The sequence below is a fragment of the Porites lutea genome, chromosome 8, assembly GCF_958299795.1.
Source record: "Porites lutea chromosome 8, jaPorLute2.1, whole genome shotgun sequence".
NCBI classification, from domain to species: Eukaryota; Metazoa; Cnidaria; class Anthozoa; order Scleractinia; family Poritidae; genus Porites; species Porites lutea.
The window spans coordinates 3048808-3075800 of record NC_133208.1 but is presented as its reverse complement, the minus strand read 5'-3'; the positions used below and the strand labels follow the sequence as shown (position 1 = coordinate 3075800).

Here is a 26993-nt window from a genome sequence, read left to right as displayed (position 1 = left end):
ATAAGGAAAGTCTGAAGCTGAACTGGAATTTCCAGTATTTGAAGGCAGGAGAGGAGGTTCAAACCAAACGACTTAGCTGGCAACTAAACTGAATGCATGCAGGGCTGTCGAAACAGCAACAAGAAGATTTATTCCAACTATGAATGTAGTTTCCACCAAGAAAAACTCTAAAACTGCACGTAACTCGATACACCATACACAGCCTCTGTCACCTTAGTCATGGTCTTGACTAAACACAACCAACATCAAACTCTCTTTGCCTGTGAAAACTAGTGAAAACTTCACCTCTGGGAATGCCTTTCCGATCAAACTCCCCACTCCCCAGGAAGAATTACAGGGGAAAACGACAAGAGTATGCTTTAGGACAAGGGGGGAAGTGTTTCACAATGCATGGAGCATTTTATAAAATGATGTCAGTTGAGTACAACTACTAGAAATCCTTTTGTATAAAGTATTTGCTTAAATTTAAAAATCCCACTGAGGTTTGTTAAACAATAGCCTTGATCTGAACATGAAAACAATTTACTGTAGAATCCTGGCCCCAGCTGTTCAAAAGGTGTGGATGGCACTATCCATGGGATAATTAACAATTATTCCTCGAGTCCGAATGGGTTCTGAGTCAATAGCCTTCGGCCTCATGGGCTATTGACTCAGAGGCCATGAAGGCGAGAAAAATAATAGAGTAAAATCCAACTAGTTGGTCAAAAATATCGAGACAAAACAACTTTAGCTAGTTATAGCTAGACTTATTGCCATTGTTTTGGTTTTCAAAGCTGGTGCTTTTCGCTACTAGTGGGCTATAACATGTAGCCTAGTAATGGCTCAGCCAATCAGAACGCAGCATTGATAATAGACCACTAGTTGGATTTTACTCAATCACTTAGTCCCCTGGATAGCATAATTGGTTTCCCTAACACTTATCTGTTGCACAGTGAATTATCTGGCATGGTGGATATCAGTTAAATCCAGCTTTGGAACAACTGGGGCCTGGTAACTGAAGTCGCAGTTTCAACCAATCTTCTTGCCATCACCACCATTTCTTCTGTCTTGTGTTAAAGTTTCAAGGCATTGGCGCTTTTCAGAATTTTACCCCACACGGACTACATGATGTGCTTATGTTTTTTGCTGAATGTTATACAAAAAATAGCCTAGAGTAGGGTTGCAATGTGCAGCTGAATGCTCAGGGTTCCAGGGCAATCTCAAAATTTCTGGGCGGTTGTGCCCCCCCACCCCCCGGCTGAGGACCACGTGGTTATAGACAGTCAATAGTCAGCAGTTCATTTTCAGTAAGTTTTAGTTCGTGACATAGAAAAATTTCGCAATTGTCGAGTCAAAGTCGAGTAGAGTTATAAATTTCAACCATCTGTGAAGTGAGCTCGTGATTACACACTGCACGCTGGACATATTCGATTAGCTAAAATTGGGCACTCATGAAAAACACCATCAATCTCATGATCTCATGATCAAAAGAAATTCACAGGGGACAAAGGATCAAGGAAAGAAACAAGACCGACAAAGAGAAAAAGAAAGAAATCAAAATCATAGAAAATAAAGCCTTCTTACCTTTATTCCATTGTCCTTTTGTAAAACTGTTTTCCCTTGTGATTATTACTTCGAATCACAGGATCACGCTAAGAATATTTTCAACCTAAGATCAATGCAAACAATGTCATTCTTTCCGCTTTGGCTAGCACTCTTTTATAGAGTGAACAATGTTCTTCGTAAAGCTGCTGTTAACTTACCTTTTCGTCAAAATCCACCGTCAATAAACTGCGAAAAAATCTTTTTTGTTCAGTTATATTGTAACGCGTTTGAACAATAATCCCAGAACTCCACGCGCGCGCAGGAGAAAATCCTCATGTTAGCCCCCCGGCCCTAGGAAACCTTTTTTGCTAGGCTGGGGGGTGGGGGCAGTTGGGGGCTTAAAAGATTCGGGGGATGGGCTTATATAATTTAGCGTAACAGGGTGCTATATTGCCTTTTCGAATAACCAGAAAATGGCATCAATTTTCCTTAAAGAACCAGAACGCAAAGTGGAAAAACTCCGCCTTATTGGGACTTAATATTTCGCGTTTTTAGCGATTGTAAAAAAATGCGAAATTAAATACCCATAGAGAAAATTCAAATAACAACAAACATGTGATAGCGACGTTATGTATTGACAAACTTAACACAAATTGCTAAATGGTTTTACTGGTAAGCTCCATTTTGTGTCTCCCGTTGTGAAGTAACATAACGATAGCAGTGCAAAGATTTCACACATTGCTTGTTCCAGTTTATCTTCTTTTTTTTAAGGGTCAGACTGTTAAAAAAAGAAAATGAAGTTGAGATCGGCTAAATCGTGAAATTTAATGCCCTTTTTTATACTTACCTGTTAAAATCGCGAAAATATAACCCCGCGAAACAACCTCGTCCCCAGGAGGCTTGAGCCAGGGAAAAGCGGCCTGGGGACGAGGTCACCCGCGCAATACTCTCTCGCCAAACTCGCGAATTTATAATTAAGTACCACCACTAAGGGACATGAAAGGCTAGCGGTCGAAGAATAATCGATACCGAATCAGTCCCCATGAATAGCCAAAAGTGTACAGTCCATCATTTATGAATTTGGTTGTGAATATTAAGGGGGAAAGGGAGAGAAGGCTTAAAAGAGAGAGGGGGGCTTCAAAACTTTTTAATTATCCCCCTGAAATGGGGGGAGCATATTCTCGGAGAAGGGGGCTTATTAAGAGGGAACTTACAAGGAGATTTACGGTCAATAGAACGGGATGAATCTCGTCCCCGGGATTTACTTGTGACTAATACCCCGTAAACAAAAAAGGGACGGGCTCAAGTAAGGAAAATGGATACGAGGGTAGGGGGGGGGGGGTAACTCTTCCATCGAAGTACTGCGTTGCAGAAATTCTCGCTCAAATACTATATTTATTTATCCTTTATGTGCTGTGTATGTAGGAGAGGTTCTCTTCTTTGTATATTTTTTTCTTGCTTGTTTGTCGCCTGCGAAAACATCCGTTTCTCCTCGCTCTTCGCCGCTGGGGACGTTTCGCACGGAGGAAACGTCCCCAGCGGAGAAGAGCGAAGAGAAACGGATGTTTTCGCAGGCTAGCTTTGTTTGCAGTTGCTATCTTTGGAGGGTAAGAGTTGGTAACTCTGTTTTGTATCCCTAGCCCTCGACTAAACATCTGTGTCGGGCTTTGTTGAATAAGTTATTGAAAGTATAAATAAACGGAATTTTGTACTAGTGCCCAGTCCCCTTTTTCAAACGGTTTTCGCGGAATTTCGTCCATTTCTAAAAGATTAACTTAAAAGGCCCGGCCACAGAAATGATATACCTGTTAGTCTCATCACTATGACGATCACTGCAACTTCCAGAAAGTAATGAAAAGTGGTGCCATTTTGCCAAATAGAATTTTGAGCTAAAAATAGCCTTGATAGGTCACATGACAATTAATGACTGCACCCATAATTCAAAGTTATTGAAGTTCACCCAGGTAGTCTGTGCATAAGTTATTTTACGCTATATTGAAAGCTTAAAAAGTTAAACCACACCCTCCGTTTTTGAGGAATTAAATAGAAGACCCATACCTTAATTTTCTTGAGTATAAGGGATAATTGACAAAATAATTTCAGGGATAAAGGGTTACGGTTCTACATTAATTATATTAGATTCACGATTTTTTTTACCCTGACCAACCAAGCTTCGAGGGAAGTGGCAAGGTAAGTTCGCAGAAAAACTCCGAATATCATAAACGAAAGGTTATCCAGAAAATTTTAGACTTTGTCACCTGCCGCTCTACAGCTTAAATTTCTCGCCCAACATTTGCTCCTTCGAATAGTAATTTTACAGAAAAAAAGTCTTTGGGTGCCCCCGTAAGTTTGGCTTGATAGGACAGCGTATGGGTTCCCTGAGATATATCCCAAATTACGCTCTTAAGTTAAATGATCATTGGCATTGGTGGATGGTAATGTTGGATGCGATGCCAGTTGAGATACTGACAACTACATTAAATTCATTATCCAAATATACAAACAAATGATTGTCTACAACAAGTAATATCTCCCAACACCTTTATTTCTTTGTCAGGTTTGGCTCACTGAGTATTGATCGCCCACTATAATTCTACATGTGAGACGTGAGACTAGTCTACAATTTCAGTAGCTTCACAACAGCTGTGGGCCAGACTCATTTCTTCTCCATCTGGCAAACAATAACTCGGGGATTCGAACAGGGTTCGTCATTCCACTTTCCTCTGCCACTTCCGCTGACGTACATCATCCCACAGTTCTCTGATCCAGGATCGTTAGGCTCACCGGTATTCCATGCAGAGAAGGCCACAGCAGTCCCGTCGAGCCATTCAAAGACGTTGTCGCCGTTGGGTCCTATCATTCCAAGCCATGGATCACCTTTTCCCTCCGTCAGACTCACAAGGAAGTCGTTCTCCTCGGCTGATTTGATGATTGGCAGGCTTGCTCCTAGTTGCTTGCATAGGTAAACTCCCACAAATGCTTCCTTTTTTTCGTGGAGTATAAAGTAGCACTGATTTCCGTTTTCAACCCAGCCCACTGGACAAACTAAACCGAGATACAAAACATAATTTTCCTTGTAAGTCTTTCTAATGAAATAAGGTTTGGAAAACGACGAACCTTGTTATAAGCATTTTTCACATTTTTCGCGGATGAGAAACTGCTCAAAAAAACTGTTGTGAAAAAATAATTATTAATTCATTGCATATTACAGCGAATTGAGTTGGAAAATAAGGATATCAGTTGGCTTACATAGTTCTCTGTCCTTCCGATACCTTTTCAAATGTCTTCTGAAAGCCTACCTCAGCCCTCCCCCGCGGCCAGGAGTCTAAATTCAACCTACAAAACCCTAATTGCGTACGCTTTGCCTAGTCCCTGTCGGCGTCTTTCCAGGCCCTCTCGGTTAATACATTTAGCTGACGAAAAAATCGCTCGGACCACGTGACCCGAAATGCATCAGCCGGTGTGCAATAACGAGGTCTGGGGTCTAGGCCAAGGTACGCCTACGAACATATAATTATCTTGCTAAGAAACTATGCCATCCTAATTGCTAACTTTTTTAAAAAGCTGAAACGTGTCTTCGCATCGATTGAACTCCAAAAATAATGGTCCAGTTTCGTTATGCTGCTCTGTGTATTCTTACCATTTGTGATACGTGTAGTGTACTCTATTATAACTTCAAACTTGGAATGAAAAGCGTCTTAATCAAGGAAACAATGAAGGAAATAAAAGGCAACATCATTGGTGGCAAATTACTCCTTAATTTTGGCGCGAAAATAAAATTTCACATCGGGAGCCGAGTACAAAATTGCTATAATAGGGACCTTAAGATCCAAGGACGGCGACGGCAGAGAAAACGTCGCTGAAAAATTGAAATCGCGTTCTTTCAGTCTTCATCGCGATTACTCCAAGTAACTAACTTTGTCAAATTTAGGCGAACCCTCCTAAAGTTGAATTCCTAAGAACCATATGCAAGTTTATGTCTCTCTTTTTTTTCTTCACTGACCAAATTTTGAAATTAAAACAGTTAACTGATCCTTACTGGAGGAAGTGCATGGCTTATTAACTCAAATATCCCCCAGAAAGTGATCACGAGTAGATTACAAGTAGTCCTCATTTTTCCTCAGGAATAGTAGAGCGAGCGAAACGCGAGCGCGCGTGAAAATCGCCCCACGCGAGAAAGGCGAGACGCGGCGGGGACAAGGCAGCTTGAAAAGTCAAAACGTTGTCCAGTCCTTGAATGAGACAATGTGAAAATAGGACTGTTTAGCCTCCTCTCAGGATATTGAAATAGCTAAAAGTATAAAACTTACATTACTGTTAGTTATCAAAGAAAAAGTGTTAGTAGTATTTCGTGCCATTTCCGAACACTTAGCCATCAAAATTTCACCGTGGGAGTAGCCCTCGAACCCCCTCTTAGTATGATCACCTTTTTCGCATCTTGGGATTGCAAGTTCTGCTTCCTGGTCCCTGGCATAACCCACAGCCAGGAGACTCAGAACCACGATAAACAACAGGCCGTTCATCTTTCACTCTTCTTTGACAACAGATTGATATCAATAGAAACTGAAAACCAAAATAAAAAATGTCATATTAAAATCTTCAAAGCTGGTCGCACTTTGTGAAAATTATAATTTGCAAGACATCAACCAACCTTTTCAAAGTTTTAACGCAGCTGTGCCTTCAGATTTCACCAAGAAAGATTATTACGATTAGTGCTCTCTGATGAAATTTGTATTCATAGACCTACAGGGACATTTTCTGAATGGGTGAAGGCACTAAGAAATGTCTTCAGCAGAGAATTGACCTAAAAAAGCAACTCCTCGTTACATAGTACCCTTCAAAAGTGGTCTATCACAAAACAAACTGTCTCATCCAACTGAAAACTTCTAAAAGGGTGAGCGACAAAACGCTCTCACCTGAAACTAAAGTCTTAGAAGGATTGACGATTTTTAGATGAAAATCTTGATTACGTCTCATGGAAACCAAGAATCAAGGATTTTTACCAAGTAAAAAGGACAACCAATGCATTGATCGCGAACGGGTTAAAACGTTCTAAAATAAGTTTTTCACAGGACAATGCCTTAGCAAAATTAATCTTAACGTCTTAATTCTTAACGCAAGACAAAGGCAAGCCTATTAGTAGAATTCAGTGTTGGGAACCAAAAATGTCATCGTTCACGCACGAAAAACTAAACATTATACACGTTTTAAAAATAATTTAATAGCCTAAAGAACAACCAACCATACCACTTAACAAAGAATTCATGGTAAATATCGAGCAGAAAAATCAAACAAAATTAGTTCTTTGACGAGGTCACGAATTTATATTTCTTTCTTTTTTATATTCTCAGAGAAAAAACGATGATGAATTTTTACGAAACCTTGGCCATTTAGTTTTAGGGTGGCGACTTATAATTGTGTACTAAATCAAGAACATATGAAAATCAGGGGCACCCAACGTCAATTATCGGAAAACATCTGTTCGGAAGACGATTTGAGATCTAGAATTTTCGGAACATTTGTTGTAAAATTTCTTGCTTGCATGCCTCTCCTAGGATTTTCGAACATCTAAAAAATCGTATAATTGCCCATTTTTTACGGATTTTTACCCTAAAAAGGTTACCTAGAATTTTCGGGAACCTTTCTTCTGGCTGAAATTTTCGAAAAGGTAAGCTTTGATCCCTATAATTTTCGGATCACTAGACTTTCAGCTAGGAAATCCGAACAGATGAAAAAATTTTAGGGGATAAAAATATGCCTATATCTACCATTTAAATATTAAAATACGTTCAACAATGTTATGTTTAAGTGGTTTTGAACTATATTCTCGTTGGGTGCTCCTGGAAAATCTCAAGTGGTACTTAAAATCTAGTATACCGATTCACTTACCCAATGAGTTAACGCTGAAGGAGATACCACAAGTTTATGACTTGTACCTGTTTTCTTGCCTATAATTATATGGTCATTTAACAAATCAAATAACCTCTATTCAAGAATTTTGCTAAGAAACGTTTATACTTCAGTAACAATGTAAATTGAAGGATCAAATTTAACGTATTCGATACAGAAACTAGCTGAACATTCTTTCTAGGATTTGTTTACAAATCGACTTTTCCTAGTTAAACTTGACAACTGTTTTGACTGTGAAATTTAACCGGCATCAAAGCCACTGGGAATTCACAGTTTTACAAAGTTTTTAAAAAACTTTACTAGTACTAGTAAAAAAATTTTTTTTCAAAATTCCTTAACAGTGAAAAATATTTTTCATTGATTTTCTTAATGGGCAAAAAAGGCTTGACCTTTTAGCGAGATTTTCATTTACTGGTATCTTCACACTATTCACTAGTAAATTGTGAAACGGGGGAAAAAGTCGTGACTTTTTAGCGAGATTCTCATTTATTAGTATTCTAACATTATTTACTAGTAAATGGTGGAATGGGCCAAAAAGGCTTGACTTGTTAGCGAGATTTTCATTTACTAGTATATAAATTACATTTACTAATAAATGGTAAAACGGGCCAAAAAGGCTTGACTTTTTAGCGAGATTTTCATTTACTAGTATCTTCACACTATTTACTAGTAAATTGTGGAAGAGGTGAAAAAGTCGTGACTTTTTAGCGAAATTCTCATTTACTAGTAAATGGTGGAACGGGCCAAAAAGGCTTGACTTGTTAGCGAGATTTTAATTTACTAGTATCTGTTCACTATTTGCTAGTAAATGGTGGAACGGGCGAAAAGTGCATGAGTCCCCCCCTCACCCGTCCCCCCCCCCCTCCCCCAACCCGCAGGCAGGAAACAAGAAATGCCCAGTCTGAACAGTGTTTATATTGTTTTGAGTATATATTCTTTTTAAATTTTGGGTTTTTCATCTATTTACTTAATGTTTATTCACTAGAGAACCATACTTTGCTTATGTAACAACAAAATTTTATAAGAAACCAAGGCCTGGACAAAAATAGGGGATTTACAAGAGTTCAATGTCCTCCGATGGAATTTCATCGCCCGGAACAACAACATTGTGAGTGCTATCGACATCATCGAAAGAAATCGTATACTGCTTGGTCTGCTTGTTGTAATTTATAATAGTTCCCACGAACCACCCCTCCCAGTTCCCGTCAGCTGCATCAGCTGTTTCTACGTTCACTCGTCTATTTATCAGCAAGCCGTTGTCTGTTGAAAAGAAAAACACACAAACCACCATCAAATGAATTAACAAAAATGAATGCCTAACTGCAGATTATGCCTTGTGCCCTCGCGGTTATAGCTACAGTAAATTTTAACAGAACGAAAGTTATCTATTTCCATCGTAACACATTGCTGAGCGATGGATTAGAAGCACTCCATGGCATGGGAAATTGTATACAAATTATCCAATGCACTATAGACATAGGTGCGGAGCCCAATTATTTTAGCTGACATGCCCAACTTCCTAACTTCTTGATTTTCGATGATAAAGAAATTCCATTTATATGTCTGCATCGCTACTTTCTCACTCAATACGTTCTTAAATTTAGTTTTATATAGGGACAACCAGTTTCCCTCGTTAGATCACTATAATTGACAGTAACAAATCCAAATAAACAATTTTACCTTTTCTTGTTTTTTTTTTCGCTTGGTTTTTAAAGCGTCTGGTAGACCTGGAAAAAAAAGCATTGATTTCATTTAGTTTAGGACACATTAGACGCCACTGTGTGCTTTTTTACTGATTTTCTAAATCTTACAATCTTATCATAACAGTAAATTTCATGTCTAATAGTTTTCTTGGAATAAAATGTCCGTTATTGGCAGCAATCCATTTATTTAGCCATTCATGACAATGTCATATTCCCCCGGCTTTCCAGGTAGGTGAATTGTCCATGTGTACTTCGTGCCAAGAAGTTGTAAGCAACAATAAGATAATAAATTTCTTGACTTGTCTTGTGTAAAGGTCCTTTCATCTAATTCCTGAATTCAACTTTACAGTAATCTCAATAGCACTGAAAAGTAACTAATTTTAGCAATAACTACGTACTTTTGACTTCGTCTTTGCAGTAGCATGATCCCATAGCGCCTCACCCATGAGAGTAAAAGCAGTTGTAAACATGCCTAATAAACAGGAATTGAAATGTTTTAAACTCTAAAATAGATTTAAAAGAGAATGTGACGCCTTTCCTCATTCTCTGTCTGTAGATGAAGCGTTTCTGGCCTTTTCCAACAGAGCAAATGAAGATAATTAAAAATTTCCAGTGATGTTGGCGTGTACAGATGAAAGTGTACAGATTTTTTGTTTTAGCATATCAATGAAAAATTAGTGCTTACGTAAATGCCTCTCTCTGGTCCACCATTCCTGCCAGGCCTTTGCTTTCTTCCAGGAGGAATTAGTTATCAATGGTGCTCCCTCTCTTAATTTTTTATCAGTTATGAAAGCTGCCGCACTGCTGACGTACTTTTGACCCGCCAAAACGTCGAAAAGCAGGAGAACTTCTTCCTTTTTCTTTACATCTTCTATTTTCGACGCCAGGTGCTGGAAGGTTGTTATCTCATCTTTATTTGAGCAGACAGAGTGGCTTACCCTCTTGTATGAACGTGACCAATGTACCTGAAAACAAAACAAAGCCAAAAAAAAAAAATTGGTTTGTTTGTTTGTTCTTTACGTTTTTTATTTCGTTTCTTTCTTTGTGGAAAAATACAATTCATTTGTTTATTAATAAATACTAGTGAACTTCTGATTGGAAGTAGACAATTCGATTATGATGGAGCTAACTGCAGATACCCTAGTCCTTCAAAATTTCCTAACGAAAATAATATAACATAATTATATGTTTGTTGGACATTGACCACAATTTTGTACTTAACATTGTCGTGGCAATGATAATGTTTAGAATGTCTAAAATTAAATTTTATGTTTACACGTTATCTCGGGCGTGTCGGACCGGTGAAGGGAAAACAAAGTTGATTTGGGTTTCAATGAAACTAATAAAGTTCACCTTGCACCCACGAAGAATTTTACTCGTCATATCCTTTCCGAGGGGCTCTTCGAGTCCGTTAGCTTCGGCGTCAGAAAAATCAACCGTAATCGCTTCGATCCTTTCTCCATTGTTAAAATCTTCATATTGTTGGTTGACTGAGAAGAAAATTTCACTAAAAACTTTCCCATGGGGTTCGCCATTCTGTTTGTTTAAAAGACATCGTGCTACGGGAGTCCCTGCATGAAGAGAGAGAACGTGAAATGAATTACGCTTATATTTCCAACATTACAGTTATACCTATATGCATTTGTCGCTTGGCCATTCACTTTTTTCACATAGGCCAGAATGCACCGTGTTTACCCCCCCCCCCCCCCCAACACACACACACACACACACACACAATTTTGCATACCCATTGCCTGCGTGCAGACGTCTCCTATTTCCTTTGTTGCACGCGGAAAAGGGACGTCTGCGTAACGCCGTCGCTAATCGTGTTCCAGCGTCCCGCTGGCAGGGTATTCTATTTCGCATAAATTGTGAAATAATATCCGGTTAGAAATAAGAGTTGACAGGCCAAACAAAACATCATAAGCTCGTGATACGGGAGAAACGTGACCTTGAGAGTCTGCTTGAACAGAGGTTTTTCTTCTTTCTCTCGCGCGAAGATTACTAGCACTACACAGTGCATGTAGTATTCTAACCTTTGACTGAGTAAATCTCATTTTTGCCGCGCTAGTCTTCCATTTAGAGGTCATGAAGCAGGTTTGTTACATGCATACTGAGTAATCATTTCCTGTGGTTTATGCTTCTGTGGTTGTTCCCGATAGGATTTGATTTCAGATGCAGTTTACAAATATGATGTGATATGTCATGCACAGTAAATTATAAAGAAATAATTTCCTCGTACACGTTAAATTTTCCGCGTCCCCGCACAAGATTTCGATCTCTCTGCTTTTCGATCGACGAAAAACACAGCACACAATCGCACATGTTTTGATTTGTTTTGGTTAGAAAACCCCGCTTACATAAATCATTTGAATCACCGCATACATTATCAGACCACATTCGATGACAACCAATCAGCGTTAAGTCAAACAATGCGCACTGTGTGTCAGCCTATCACAGCGTGTTCCCAAGATCTTGGGAACCCAGCAGGACGCTGGAACACGATTAGCGACGGCGTTACGCAGACGTCCCTTTTCCGCGTGCAACAAAGGAAATAGGAGACGTCTGCACGCAGGCAAGCATACCCATTGTCTTCAATTTTTATTTGGGAGGACTGTAATACCCAGGAGAAATTGAAAACAATGGTCTTGCAAAATTTGGGGGGAGGGGAGGGTAACAAGATGCATTATGATCTATGTGAAATGGTGGATTTAACTGTTACAGGGTATATCTTTTTCGAGTGTGAGGTAATATATTTTTTGTCATAATGGTATGCAAACTAAGAGAATATCAGCCGTATATGTATCTGGTTAGTTATCGTTTCTTGTCAGCAACAACAACAACTTTATTCCAATCTACTAAAAAAGTAACGCAATAATAGTTTTGACACGCACTAAGAGATAACAAATTAATGTCATTTCAATGCAAAAGCACGGTTAGCGCCTTGTATACCCGAAGATGTAGCTATAAGTATACTCACACTGCAATGTGTCGAGGTCAAACGTCACTACATTAATCAAGTATGGCATGTAGCTCCCAGTAAATGTCAAATCGACGTTTAAATGTTCAGCTGAAGCAAACAAACGGGCCTGGTGGGGATTCATAAAGAAAGCAGCTCGAAAGTCTCCAGAAAATATGAAGGGTGTTTTCCTCATAGGATAGGGAAGCGAGAAACCTTTGATTCTCTCTGCCATTTCTGCATTCGTGGACTCGTCTGTTGAAAATAACAAATAGTTATAGACATATACCAATATTCTGAAAGTCTCTTTTGGAACGAAAATGACAACAACAACAACAACAACAACAACAACAAAAAACTTGAACAATGAAATTGGCCTGGAGAGGTGTGGCAGTTTGGTTTTAGTTATTTGAATAAAGAAAGAAGTAAATTCCATTGTTCTCCAGTTTTTACTTGATGTCAGGGCTGATCTTAACAAAGGCATGTACTGTTTCCCTCGGCATCTACTACTTTCGCCTCTACCAGTCTTCCCTGTTGCTGCTTCGTCGTAGGGACCCTTCACGAAAACGTCTATCGGGGTTTTCAGGAAATTATTTCCTTTATCCGAAAGTATGTATTTTCTATATACTCTTGTGACTCCATGAAACCTATTTTCTGTGAACATTAAATCCAAAACTTCCTCTCCAACGGCTTGACGCAAGATTCTGCTCCATTCAGCAATGCTCTTCCCGATCCCTTTTCCGAATGATTGAGACTCGTGAGACAATATCCGCATTCCGCCGTCTTTAGAAGCTGTTACGTAGCTGTTGCCGATCCTCTCAGCCAGTTAATTATCTAAAATAGATCGAAAAGTAGATTTAAACATAATAAACGTAAGCAACGTATAGAAATGTTTGCTGGTTTGCCAGTTTTTGTTAGTTTGTTAGTTTGATTTGTTTTTCTTTATTATGGAGGCATATGACATGAAGCAGGGAGTATCCTTTGTTACTCAGACATAGAAGAAAATTGATAAGAAATTGGGGGTTATCTTTTGTTTGTACTGACAACATATCATAAAAGCCTTAAACTATCGGTTCAAGGGCGCTTAATTAAGACAGCTAGCTACTTGTCCATTTTGTAATTTATGAATGCCTGCCTATCCACATGAATAGACCTTTTTACCGATACGGCGGCCATATTGAATTAATTCGATTTAAAGAGTATTATAGGATGCCCAGGGGAGCATGAGCACATTTCGTTTGTATTTTCTAGCGCTTTTCGGGACATTTTTTCCTAAAGTTTTCTTAGAATAAGATTGTAATGGGAAAAAAGATCCTTGTGCTGTGTTTGGATGTAATAATGATCGCCTTTTCCCGAGAAATATACAGTGAAATACCATATTTCTAATACTAAACTAATACTAAACTCTTCTATCAAAGTACTGCGTTGCAGAAATTCTCGCTCAAATACTATATTTACCTATCCTTTATGTATTAGTGTATGTAGGAGAGGTTTTTTTGTTTGTATATTTTGATTTTCTTGCTTGTTTGCATCTTGCTATCTTTGGAGGGTAAGAGTTGGTAACTCTGTTTTGTATCCCTAGCCCTCGACTAAACGTCCGTGCCGGGCTTTGTTGAATAAGTTATTGAAAGTATAAATAAACGGAATTTTGTACTAGTGCCCGGTCCCCTTTTTCAAACGGTTTTCGCGGAATTTCGTCCATTTCTAAAAGATTAACTTAAAAGGCCCGGCCACAGAAATGATATACCTGTTAGTCTCATCACTATGACGATCACTGCAACTTCCATAAAGTAATGAAAAGTGGTGCCATTTTGCCAAATAGAATTTTGAGCTAAAAATAGCCTTGATAGGTCACATGATAATTAATGACTGCAACCATATATAATTCAAAGTTATTGAAGTTACACCTAGGTAGTCTGTCCATAAGTTATTTTACGCTATATTGAAAGCTTAAAAAGTTAAACCACATCCTCTGTTTTTGAGGAATTAAATAGAAGACCCATGCCTTAATTTTCTCGAGTATAAGGCATAATTGACAAAATAATTTCCGGGATAAAGGGTTACGACTGTCAGGAGCCCAATTTGATGGACTCCTGCGGCTGTACATTAATTATAACCGATTCACGAATTTTAAACTTAAGCGATTTTTTTTACCCTGACCAACCAAGCTCTTAGGGCACTGGTAGGGTAAGTTAGCAGAAAAACTCCGAATATCATAAACGAAAGGTTATCCAGAAATTTTTAGACTTTGTCACCTGCCGCTCTACAGCTTAAATTTCTCGCCCAATATTTGCTCCTTCGAATAGTGATTTTACAGAAAAAAAGTCGTTGGGTGCCCCGCAAATTTGGCTTGATAGGACAGCGTATGGGTTCCCTGAGATATATCCAAAATTACTCCCTTAAGTTAAATGATTATTGGCATTGGTGGATGGTAATGTTGAGTGCGATGCCAGTTGAGATACTGACAGCTAAATTAAATTCATTATCCAAAAATACAAACAAATGATTGTCTACAACAAGTAATATCTTCCAACACCTTTATTTCTTTGTCAGGTTTGGCTCACTGAGTATTGATCGCCCACTATAATTCTACATGTGAGACAACAGACTAGCCCACAATTTCAGTAGCTTCACAGCAGCTGTGGGTTAAACTCCGTCTTCTCCCTCTGGCAAACGATATGCTCGGATGAACAACAGCCATCGTTATTCCACTTTCCTTTGCCACCTCCGCTGACGAGCAAGATCGCACAGTTCTCTGATCCAGCATTGTTAGGCTCACCGGAATTCCATGCAGAGAAGGTATCCGCTACTAGCGTCCCGTCGAGCCACTCAAAGACGTTGTCACCCTTGGGTGCTATCATTCCAAGCCGTGTATTACCACGCCCTTCCATCAGACTTGTAAGGACAGCGTTCTGCTCGGCTGACTTGATGATTGGCAGGGTTGCATTGAGTTGCTTGCATCGGTAATATCCCTTAAATGTATTCGTTTTTTGGGGGAGTATAAAGTAGCAGTGATTTCCGTTTTCAAACCAGCCCTCTGGACAAGCTAAACCGAGATACAAAACATAATTTTCCTTGTAAGTCTTTCTAATAAAAAAAAGTTCTGAAAACGACAAACCTTGTCATAAGCATTCCACATGATCTCAGTTTTTGCAGGCTTGACGCTTTTCTTGGTGGCAAACTGCTCAGTGTGCTCAGTGATAGAATAGTGTTGGCGAATTGTGTTGGAAAATAAGGATGTCAGTTGGCTTACATAGTTCTGTCATTCCGATACCTTTGCAAATGTCTTCTGAAAGCTTACCTCAGCCCTCCCCCGCGGCCGGAAGTCTAAAGTCTAGCTGCAAAACACTAATTACGTTCGCTTTGCCTAGTCCCTGTTGGCGTCTTTCTAGGCCCTCCCGGTTAATGCATTTCGCTGACGTCTCAAAAAATCGCTCGGACCACGTCACCCGAAATGCATCAGCCGCGCACAATAACGAGGTCTGGGGTCTAGGCAGACGTACGCCCACGAAGATATAGCTATCTTGCTAAGAAACTGCCATGCTATTTGCTAACTTTTTTAAAAAGCTAAAGCGCGCCTTCACATCAGTTGAATTCCATAAATAATGGTCCAGTTTCGCTATGCTGCTCTGTGAACGTGTATTCTTATCATTTGTGATACGTCTAGTGTACTCTATTATAACTTCAAACTGGGCCCGAGAATTTTTAAAGTGAAAAGCGTCTTAATTAAGGAAACAATGGAGGGAATAAAAAGCAATATCATTGGTGGCAAATTACTCCTTAATTCTGGCGCGAAATTTTAGCGCTAATTTAAAACTTCACATCTGAAATTACACGATTTGATGGGCTCCTGAAAATTGCTATAATACAATGACGTTCAGTACGTCTCAGTGCCAAGATGGCGTCAAAGTTTTAAAACCGGTTATGAATTAAGATATCAGGGCCATCAAGACTCTTTCGAAAACCTAAAAACACGAAACAGCGCATTGAGAATTCTAACAGGTATTTTTTTCGAAAAGTTAGAGAATAGTGCCATTAAGCCAAAATTCAGGCCTTAAATTTGTTACCCATGATATTAATAGGTATAAAGACTAAACAATTCTTAGAATTTGGACAAAACGGGCGTGTATTTCATCCTATTTTCAATCGTCACTATTTGATTACACAGGCTAATTATTACTAATATAATATAGTATTTAAATTAGGCTAATTATTACTTCATACTATTAGGTTAATTATTACTACTATTAGGCTAATTATTACTACGCACTTGGCTCCGGGGTCGGCGTAGGAGGTATCAAGCAGCAGCATTTTTTTTCTTGTTCTTCTTCCCTTTCCCACAGGAGGAGGAGCATCCTCTTATCCCTTTCGAGTACAGTTTAACAGGAGGGGCCGGGGGGGGGGGGGAAGGAGTGGGCCGGGGGGAAGGAGTGGGCCGGGTGGAAAGGAGTGGGCCCGGGGGAAAGGAGTGGGCCGGGGCGGATTGGCTTGTTGTACGTTATATATACGCCTACTTCCAAGATTTTTTATTCGATTTTTTAAAGCGCTTTCAGGAGACAGAACGGCGATTAAAGTTTCTAATTAACACAATCTTTTTATGTCTCTCTTTTTTTCTTCACTGGCCAAATTTTGAAATTAAAACAGTAAACTGATCCTTACGGGAGGACGTGCATGGCTTATTATTTCAAAAATCCCCCAAAAAGTTATCACGAGTAGACTACGATTACTCCCCATTTTTCCTCAGGGATAGTTGAGCGAGCGAAACGCGAGCGCGCGTGAAAATCACCCCACGAGAGAAAGGCGAGACGCGGAGGGGAGAGAGAACGACCGTGGACAAGGCAGCTTGAAAAGTCAAAACGTTGCCCAGTCCTTGAATGAGACGATGTGAAAATAGGACTCAGTTTAGCCTCCTCTCAGGATATTAAAATAGCTAAAAGTGTAAAACTTACATTACTGTTCGTTATCAAAGAAAAAGTGTAAGTAGTATTTTGTGCCATTTCCGAACACTTAACCACCCAAATTTCACCGTGGGAGTAGCCCTCGGACCCCCTCTTAGTATGATCACCTTTTTCGCATCCTCGGATTGCACGTTCTGCTTCCTGCAGGTCCCTGGCATAACCCACAGCCAGGAGACTCAGAACCACGATAAACAACAGGCCGTTCATCTTTCACTCTTCTTTGACAACAGATTGATATTAATAGAAACTGAAAACCAAAATAAAAAATGTCATATTAAAATCTGCAAAGCTGGTCGCACTTTGTGAAAATTATAATTTGCAAGACATCAACCAACGTTTTCAAAGTTTTAAGGAAGCTGTGCCTTCAGATTTCACCAAGAAAGATTTTTACGATTAGTGCTCTCCGATGAAATTTGTATTATATCGTCTTCATAAAGCTACAATAGGTGAAGGCACTAAGAAATGTCTTCAGCAGGGAATTGACCTAAAAAAAAGCAACTCCTCGTGACATAGTACCTTTCAAAAGTGCTCTATCGCAAAACAAACTGTTTCATCCAACCGAAAACTTTTAAAAAGGTGAGCGATAAAACGCTCTCACCTGAAACTAAAGTCTTAGAAGGATTGACGATTTTTAGATTAAAATCTTGATTACGTCACATGAAAACCAAGAATCAAGGATTTTTACCAAGGAAAAAGAACAACCAAGGCATTGATCGCGAACGGGTTAAAACGTTCTAATATGTGTTTTTCACAGGACAATGCCTTAGCAAAATTAATCTTAATTCTTAACTCAAGACAAAGGCAAGCCTATTAGTAGAATTTGTTGGGAACTAAAAATATTATCGTTCACGTAAGAAAAACTAAACATTATACACCTTTTAAAAATAATTTAATAGCCTAAAGAACAACCAATCTTACCGCTTAACAAAGATGGTAAATATCGAGCAGAAAAATCAAGCAAATTAGTTCATTGACGTGGTCACGAATTTATATTTCTTTCTTTTTTATATTCTCAGAGAAAAAACGATAATGAAGTTTTACGAGACCTTTGCCATTTAGTTTTAGGGTGGCGACTTATAATTATATTAACGAAAACCTCCGTAAATACATCATCGATTTAATTATAAAAATTACAAATGTCTTTTCAAACAGAGCAACTTCAGAACACTCGGCCACTTTACTCAAATTTATTTACATTGTGTGAGCCAGGGCAAAACGTTTCTTTGTAATTACGACGTGAAATAATCAAACTAAAACCAAACCAAAGTCTCCAGGTGATTAAAAGCAAAAGGCCGCCGCGAGGAACAACGCAAGAGCACAAAAATATCGTTTTCGAAATGTAACCGCATTAGCAGAAATTCTCAGTGAACGGATCGTAACAGTATTTTTCTAAATAAATATCAAAAAGAAAAAGAAAAGCCTTTTTCCGAATAACCGGGTACGTACTGTGCTTTCCAGCTTCCGGGACGTAGTAAAAGTGCCGGAAATGGGAATTTTGCTACGCGTGTTTTATTTGTAACGAAAAAACAAATCTTTTACTAATAAATGCCGCAAAATATAACTGGCGGAGGGTCTCCTACAAGAAAATCACCTATTACAAAACACTCTAAGACAGACATATAGCTTTCATAGCTTGTATACCCCTTAATTTTCCAGTTATTACACCTTGGTGTCTAACTCACGGAATCACGGGCGCGCCACCCAGTGTTTTTGTTGCATGATAAAACTCGCACTTAGGAGTTTAGAACACAATAACATTACAATAACACTCGCTTACTCAAGCTAAAACATATTAACCATTAAATTTCCACTTGGTGAGCAAGCGATTTCATAATGCCATGGTGTGTGATTCACAGAATCACGGGCGTACCACCTAGTGTTTCCGTTGTTTTAAAAATTGCACTTAGAAGTTTAGATGGCATTACAGTAACACTTGTTTACTCGAGCCAAAACATATCAGACACATTAACCATTAATTTTCTTCTGTGCGCAAGTGATTTCATAATACCGTGGTGTCTAACCCACAGAATCACGGGCGTGGCACCTAGTGTTTCTGTTGCTTTGCGATATCAAGCGTACGATAAACATAAGATCATAACGCACTCGTTTAATCTGAAGTTCAGATATGAAACCTTAAAAAAGCGAATTAAGCTTAATTCTTTTTTTCTATAAGTTGAAGAACCAACGGGACGGGAAAATAAAGAACGATCAGTTTACAGACGTGTTCCTGAATTTCTATTTCATTCTTTTCTATCCCCAGAAAGAAACTATGATATTGTGTTAAATAAACGTTACCTGGAACTGGATGGAGACCTTTGCTCAACTGAACAACATATAAACCTCAACACATAAACAAATCTAGTACACCATTTCACTTACCGAATAAGTTAGACCACGGAGGAGAGAAACAAGCTTGGACTTGTTAAATTCCCTTTTTGTCACCTATATTTATGGGAATTTCGTTATGATTAATTCGTAACTGACAAATCTAATGACATGTAGTTTGCTAAGAGACCCTTAGATTTCAATAACAATTTTTTTGAAAATGAATAAACACGATCTAATTTATTTATTTTGGCAAAGCAATTATCTCCTAGGACGTAACCGTCAAATAAACGTAACCGTTGAATCTCCTTTAATTTTTATGGTGTGAGCAGCAAACAAATGATGACTACCGCACAGGTTGTCGAAACGTCAGTCACTGTCAACAACAACAGTCCTATTCAGGACTACATTCACCCGGACGATCAAACTCAACCTTTTGAAATGAATTCATGGTAACATTAACGACCATTAATTGAACTTTGTTGTAATAACCCATTGCTATAAAATGTGAAATATTCTTTGCAGAAACCAATTAATGTTCAAAATTCATCCAACGACCTTCTTTCACTATCGTATGGATTCCATTATAATAACTAAATTTTGAAAAAAGTAATATAACAGATATAAAACAATTTTGCGACCCTCAGAGTTAAAATACGATTAACATTTACATTGCCACTTACAATTCATTACCAAACCTCCTTCTGGCCACGGATAAACAAGAGTGTTTCTCAGAAACTATTCGGTTCAAATTGAACGTGTTTTTGTCAGAAACTACAGAGTGACGGGAAATTCAATGAGCATGTAAGAACCAAGCTTGTCAAAGCAAACAAGTGTTTACACGTCCTACGAACACTAAGAAAAGAACACTACTCTCAGGCAGAGATAGATCATCTTTTTATATCTATTGTTTCACCTAATTTTAGCTGTGCGCTTTCAGTCTATGGGGCATCGGAATCCGATCTTACGGTTATACACAATTTTTTAGACCGATGCCATAAACGCCGTTTTATTTCATTTCCAGTTTTTATCAAGAATCTTTTAAATAAACAAGACCAAAACATTTTAAAGAAATTAATATCAACGGATTGCCACCCACTAAAAGATATCATTCCTGTCCAGAAGACTTATGTACACAACCTTAGGAAAAAAGGCTGCGTACGCCCGAAAATTAATACAGAGCGTTTTATGAACACCTTTGTAAATAGGTTGATTTTTAAGCTCCATTTATTGTAATGATACACTTTTTTAATATATACATATAACGTAGATATTTTTATCATAGTTTTTATCTTCTCTTATTGTAACATAAGATATGTAGTTTTATCTTTTGGTGAAATAAAGACTCATTATTAAGACTCATTATTACTAATTATTCCCTGGATACATGTAAGTTTGAAATGGTATGTGCCAATGGAAAACGAGCAAAACAACTATATCAGAAAACAAATTTAAAATATTAACACTTGAATTGCTGCGAAAAGACAAGAACGTTGCTCAGAAACTTTTCAATTCAGAAAAGCACGTGTTTTGGTCAGAAAACCAATTATTCCCTGGAACGTTTATCTAACAACCTTTTTTCATTAAAGGCATATCAGCCGCAATGAAATAAAGTTAAAAACCGCTTCTGATAATATCTACAGTATAATTTTTCTAAAGAAACTGTTGGCTGTTAAAAATCGTAGTTATTTCAGATATGGAATTTTCCTCATAAATATTTGTTATTCACCGGCTGGGAGGTCCGTATTATATTGCTGCAATCTGTATCTTAGTACACAAACACATTCATCGGTTGTGCGTGTAAAAATATCAGTACAATAAAATATACACCCGTACAACAATATGTATCCCAATACATAAATGTCAATTTCAGTACAAAATATAAACTCCAATACAGAAATATATCTCCAATTCTAAGTACACAAATAACAGCTCCAGTACAAAAAAAAAAAATATCAATCTCTTAGTACAAAAACATAAACTCCAGAACAAACATATTCATTGTAGTGTGTGACTACATTCTTCAGTACAATAAAATACATGCATACAACAGTACAACAATGTGTATCAATACAGAAATATAAATTTCAGTACAAAAATAAAATTGGAGAAATCGGTAGGTACTTCACATATGATTATTACCATGTACCTAAATATATGCTTATTCTAGTGTAACTAAACAAACCTTGTATATTTTATTATTATAAAATTATCTCGACTGTGCATGCACAGCACTAAACACAACCATACACCTCTATACAACCCCATATATCACCATCCAACACCATGCACCCCTACACCTCACCAAATACCTCTAAACATACACCCATTTATAACACCATGCACCTCAATACTTCACCATATGCCTCTATACATCACCATACATCCCTATACACCAACATACATCCATGTATAACACCAAGCACCTCTATACCTCACCATACACCCAGGTATAATACCATGCACCTCAATACTTCACGATATGCCTCTATACATCACCATACATCCATGTATAAAACCATGAACCCCTTACATTACCATATACCTCTATACATCACCATATACCTCACCTTACACCCCTATAAATAACCATAGACCTCTACACATGACCATTGTATACAAGTGTATGGTTATGAATAGGGGTGTAAGATGTTGTATAGAGGTATATCGTGATGTATAGGGGTTCATGGTTTTATACATGGATGTATGATGATGTATAGAGGTGTAAGGTGATGAAAAGAGGTATATGGTGATGTATAGAGGTGCATGGTATTATACATGGGTGTATGGTGATTGTATGGTGATGTATAGGGGTGTATGGTGTGATACATGGATGTATGGTGATCTATAGGGGTATATGGTGATGTATAGAGGTATATCGTGAGGTATAGAGGTGCATGGTGTTGTACATGGACGTGTGGTGATGTATAGGGGTGTACGATGTGGCATAGAGGTGTATGGTTGTGTTTAGAGCTGTATAGTCGAGATAATTTATAATAATGAAATATATAAGGTTTTTTTAGGTACACTATAGTAAGCATATATTTAGGTACATAGTAATAATCATATATAAAGTACCTACCGATTTTTTCCAAATTTTTTAAAAAATATTTTTCTGTACCGAAACTTTTATTTTTGTACTGAAATTTATATTTCTTTACTGGGATACACATTGTTGTACTGTTGTTATATTTTTCTTTCCATTTGTTTTAAAATTTTTGTACCGCAACTTTTATTTTTGTACTCAGATTTATATTTTTGTACTGGGATAAATATTGTTGTACTGTTGTATGCATGAATTTTACTGTACTGAAGAATATAGTCGCACAACCGCAGAATATGTTTGTTCCAAGATGGAACTTATGTTTTTGTACTGAGAGATTGATATTTATTTTTTTTACTGGAGCTGTTGTTTGTGTACTGGGAATTGGAGATATCTTTCCCTACTGGAGTTTATATTTTTGTACTGAAATTAACATTTCTGTACTGGGATACATATTGTTGTACTGGTGTATATTTTATTGTACTGGTAAATGTACTCGCACAGCCAATGAGTATGTTTGTGTACTAAGATATAGAATGCAGTAATATAATATATATTAGTGTATTGCCGTTGTGGGCCACCGTAAGCAGTAGAGCCGTTTATTACTCAAACCAAAGCAGCTTTAGTGGCGGTACTGCAAGAGCTTTCGGAAAACAATTTGAATCTTCATTTGCGGGTGCAGAAAACGAGCAAGCAGTTGACAATTTCAATTTTCGCACCGAGGATTTTTCGGCGGACCTGCATTTTTACAGACACAGAAGATTCCGGGCGAGGGATCACTACTGTACCTAAAGAATTTGGCTTAGGACAGCGTAAAGGTTCCCTGATATATATCCAAAATTACTCTCTTAAGTTAAATGATCATTGGCATTGGTGGATGGTAATGTTGGGTGCGATGCCAGTTGAGATACTGACAACTACATTAAATTCATTATCCAAATATACAAACAAATGATTGTCTACAACAAGTAATATCTCCCAACACCTTTTTTTTCTTTGTTGTTTGGCTCACTGAGTATTGATCATGATCGCTTAACTATAATTCTACGTGCAAGACTAGCCGACAATTTCAGTAGCTTCACGGCAGCTGTGGGCCAGACTCATTTCTTCTCCATCTGGCAAACAATAGCTCGGGGATTCGAACAGGGTTCGTCATTCCACTTTCCTCTGCCACTTCCGCTGACGTACATCATCCCACAGTTCTCTGATCCAGGACCGTTAGGCTCACCGGTATTCCATGCAGAGAAGGCCACAGCAGTCCCGTCGAGCCATTCAAAGACGTTGTCGCCGTTGGGTCCTATCATTCCAAGCCATAGATCACCTTTTCCCTTCGTCAGACTCACAAGGAAGTCGTTCTCCTCGGCTGATTTGATGATTGGCAGGCTTGCTCCTAGTTGCTTGCATAGGTAAACTCCCACAAATGCTTCCTTTTTTTCGTGGAGTATAAAGTAGCACTGATTTCCGTTTTCAACCCAGCCCACTGGACAAACTAAACCGAGATACAAAACATAATTTTCCTTGTAAGTCTTTCTAATGAAATAAGGTTTGGAAAACGACGAACCTTGTTATAAGCATTTTTCACATTTTTCGCGGATGAGAAACTGCTCAAAAAAACTGTTGTGAAAAAATAATTAATAATTCATTGCATATTACAGCGAATTGAGTTGGAAAATAAGGATATCAGTTGGCTTACATAGTTCTCTGTCCTTCCGATACCTTTTCAAATGTCTTCTGAAAGCTTACCTCAGCCCTCCCCCGCGGCCAGGAGTCTAAATTCAACCTACAAAACCCTAATTGCGTACGCTTTGCCTAGTCCCTGTCGACGTCTTTCCAGGCCCTCTCGGTTAATGCATTTAGCTGACGAAAAAATCGCTCGGACCACGTGACCCGAAATGCATCAGCCCGTGTGCAATAACGAGGTCTGGGGTCTAGGCCAAGGTACGCCCACGAACATATAATTATCTTGCTAAGAAACTATGCCATCCTAATTGCTAACTTTTTTAAAAAGCTGAAACGTGTCTTCGCATCGATTGAACTCCAAAAATAATGGTCCAGTTTCGTTATGCTGCTCTGTGTATTCTTACCATTTGTGATACGTGTAGTGTACTCTATTATAACTTCAAACTTGGAATGAAAAGCGTCTTAATCAAGGAAACAATGAAGGAAATAAAAGGCAACATCATTGGTGGCAAATTACTCCTTAATTTTGGCGCGAAAATAAAATTTCACATCGGAAGCCGAGCACAAAATTGCTATAATAGGGACCTTAAGATCCGAGGACGGCGACGGCAGAGAAAACGTCGCTGAAAATTGAAATCGCGTTCTTTCAATCTTCATCGCGATTACTCCAAGTAACTAACTTTGTCAAATGTAGGCGAACCCTCCTAAAGTTGAATTCCTAAGAACCATATGCAAGTTTATGTCTCCCTTTTTTTTCTTCACTGACCAAATTTTGAAATTAAAACAGTTAACTGATCCTTACTGGAGGAAGTGCATGGCTTATTAACTCAAATATCCCCCAGAAAGTGATCACGAGTAGATTACAAGTAGTCCTCATTTTTCCTCAGGAATAGTAGAGCGAGCGAAACGCGAGCGCGCGTGAAAATCGCCCCACGCGAGAAAGGCGAGACGCGGCGGGGACAAGGCAGCTTGAAAAGTCAAAACGTTGTCCAGTCCTTGAATGAGACAATGTGAAAATAGGACTCAGTTTCGCCTCCTCTCAGGATTTTGAAATAGCTAAAAGTGTAAAACTTACATTATTGTTAGTTATCAAAGAAAAAGTGTTAGTAGTATTTCGTGCCATTTCCGAACACTTAACCATCAAAATTTCACCGTGGGAGTAGCCCTCGGGCCCCCTCTTAGTATGATCACCTTTTTCGCATCTTGGAATTGCAAGTTCTGCTTCCTGGTCCCTGGCATAACCCACAGCCAGGAGACTCAGAACCACGATAAACAACAGACCGTTCATCTTTCACTCTTCTTTCACAACAGATTGATATCAATAGAAACTGAAAACCAAAATAAAAAATGTCATATTAAAATCTGCAAAGCTGGTCGCACTTTGTGAAAATTATAATTTGCAAGACATCAACCAACCTTTTCAAAGTTTTAACGCAGCTGTGCCTTCAGATTTCACCAAGAAAGATTATTACGATTAGTGCTCTCTGATGAAATTTGTATTCATAGACCTACAGGGACATTTTCTGAATGGGTGAAGGCACTAAGAAATGTCTTCAGCAGAGAATTGACCTAAAAAAGCAACTCCTCGTGACATAGTACCTTTCAAAAGTGCTCTATCGCAAAACAAAAAACTGTTTCATCCAACTGAAAACTTCTAAAAGGGTGAGCGACAAAACGCTCTCACCTGAAACTAAAGTCTTAGAAGGATTGACGATTTTTAGATGAAAATCTTGATTACGTCTCATGGAAACCAAGAATCAAGGATTTTTACCAAGGAAAAAGAACAACCAATGCATTGATCGCGAACGGGTTAAAACGTTCTAAAATAAGTTTTTCACAGGACAATGCCTTAGCAAAATTAATCTTAACGTCTTAATTCTTAACGCAAGGCAAAGGCAAGCCTATTAGTAGAATTCAGTGTTGGGAACCAAAAATGTCATCGTTCGCGTACGAAAAACTAAACATTATACACGTTTTAAAAATAATTTAATAGCCTAAAGAACAACCAACCATACCACTTAACAAAGAATTCATTGTAAATATCGAGCAGAAAAATCAAACAAAATTAGTTCTTTGACGAGGTCACGAATTTATATTTCTTTCTTTTTTATATTCTCAGAGAAAAAACGATGATGAATTTTTACGAAACCTTGGCCATTTAGTTTTAGGGTGGCGACTTATAATTGTGTACTAAATCAAGAACATATGAAAATCAGGGGCACCCAACGTCAATTATCGGAAAATATCTGTTCGGAAGACGATTTGAGATCTAGAATTTTCGGAACATTTGTTGTAAAATTTCTTGCTTGCATGCCTCTCCTAGGATTTTCGAACATCTAAAAAATCGTATAATTGCCCATTTTTTACGGATTTTTACCCTAAAAAGGTCACCTAGAATTTTCGGGAACCTTTTTTCTGGCTGAAATTTTCGAAAAGGTAAGCTTTGATCCCTATAATTTTCGGATCACTAGACTTTCAGCTAGGAAATCCGAACAGATGAAAAAATTTTAGGGGATAAAAATATGCCTATATCTACCATTTAAATATTAAAATACGTTCAACAATGTTATGTTTAAGTGGTTTTGAACTATATTCTCGTTGGGTGCCCCTGAAAAATCTCAAGTGGTACTTAAAATCTAGTATACCGATTCACTTACCCAATTAGTTAACGCTGAAGGAGATACCACAAGCTTATGACTTGTACCTGTTTTCTTGCCTATATTTATATGGTCATTTAACAAATCAAATAACCTCTATTCAAGAATTTTGCTAAGAAACGTTTATACTTCAGTAACAATGTAAATTGAAGGATCAAATTTAACGTATTCGATACAGAAACTAGCTGAACATTCCTTCTAGGATTTGTTTACAAACCGACTTTTACTAGTTAA

At 38.2% G+C, this 26993-nt stretch overlaps 1 protein-coding gene across 1 annotated transcript; it reads right to left on the bottom strand.

Annotated features, from left to right (window-relative positions):
* Positions 1–23522: 23522 nt before the first annotated feature.
* Positions 23523–25390, bottom strand: LOC140945097 (CD209 antigen-like protein A). Its single transcript, XM_073394160.1, has 2 exons — positions 25294–25390; positions 23523–23911 (listed from the first exon to the last, which is right to left on the bottom strand). The coding sequence occupies exons 1-2, from the start codon at positions 25388–25390 to the stop codon at positions 23523–23525; spliced, it is 486 nt and encodes a 161-aa protein (XP_073250261.1).
* Between the last annotated feature and the right edge of the window lie 1603 nt (positions 25391–26993).

Excerpts from the sequence above, each read along its gene's own strand:
- LOC140945097 (XM_073394160.1), bottom strand. The coding sequence starts at position 25,390 with ATGAACGGTCTGTTGTTTATCGTGGTTCTGAGTCTCCTGGCTGTGGGT. Across the intron at positions 23,912-25,293 it reads AATTCCAAGATGCGAAAAAG|TTTGTCCAGTGGGCTGGGTT; the intron begins GTGATCATACTA and ends ATCTCGGTTTAG.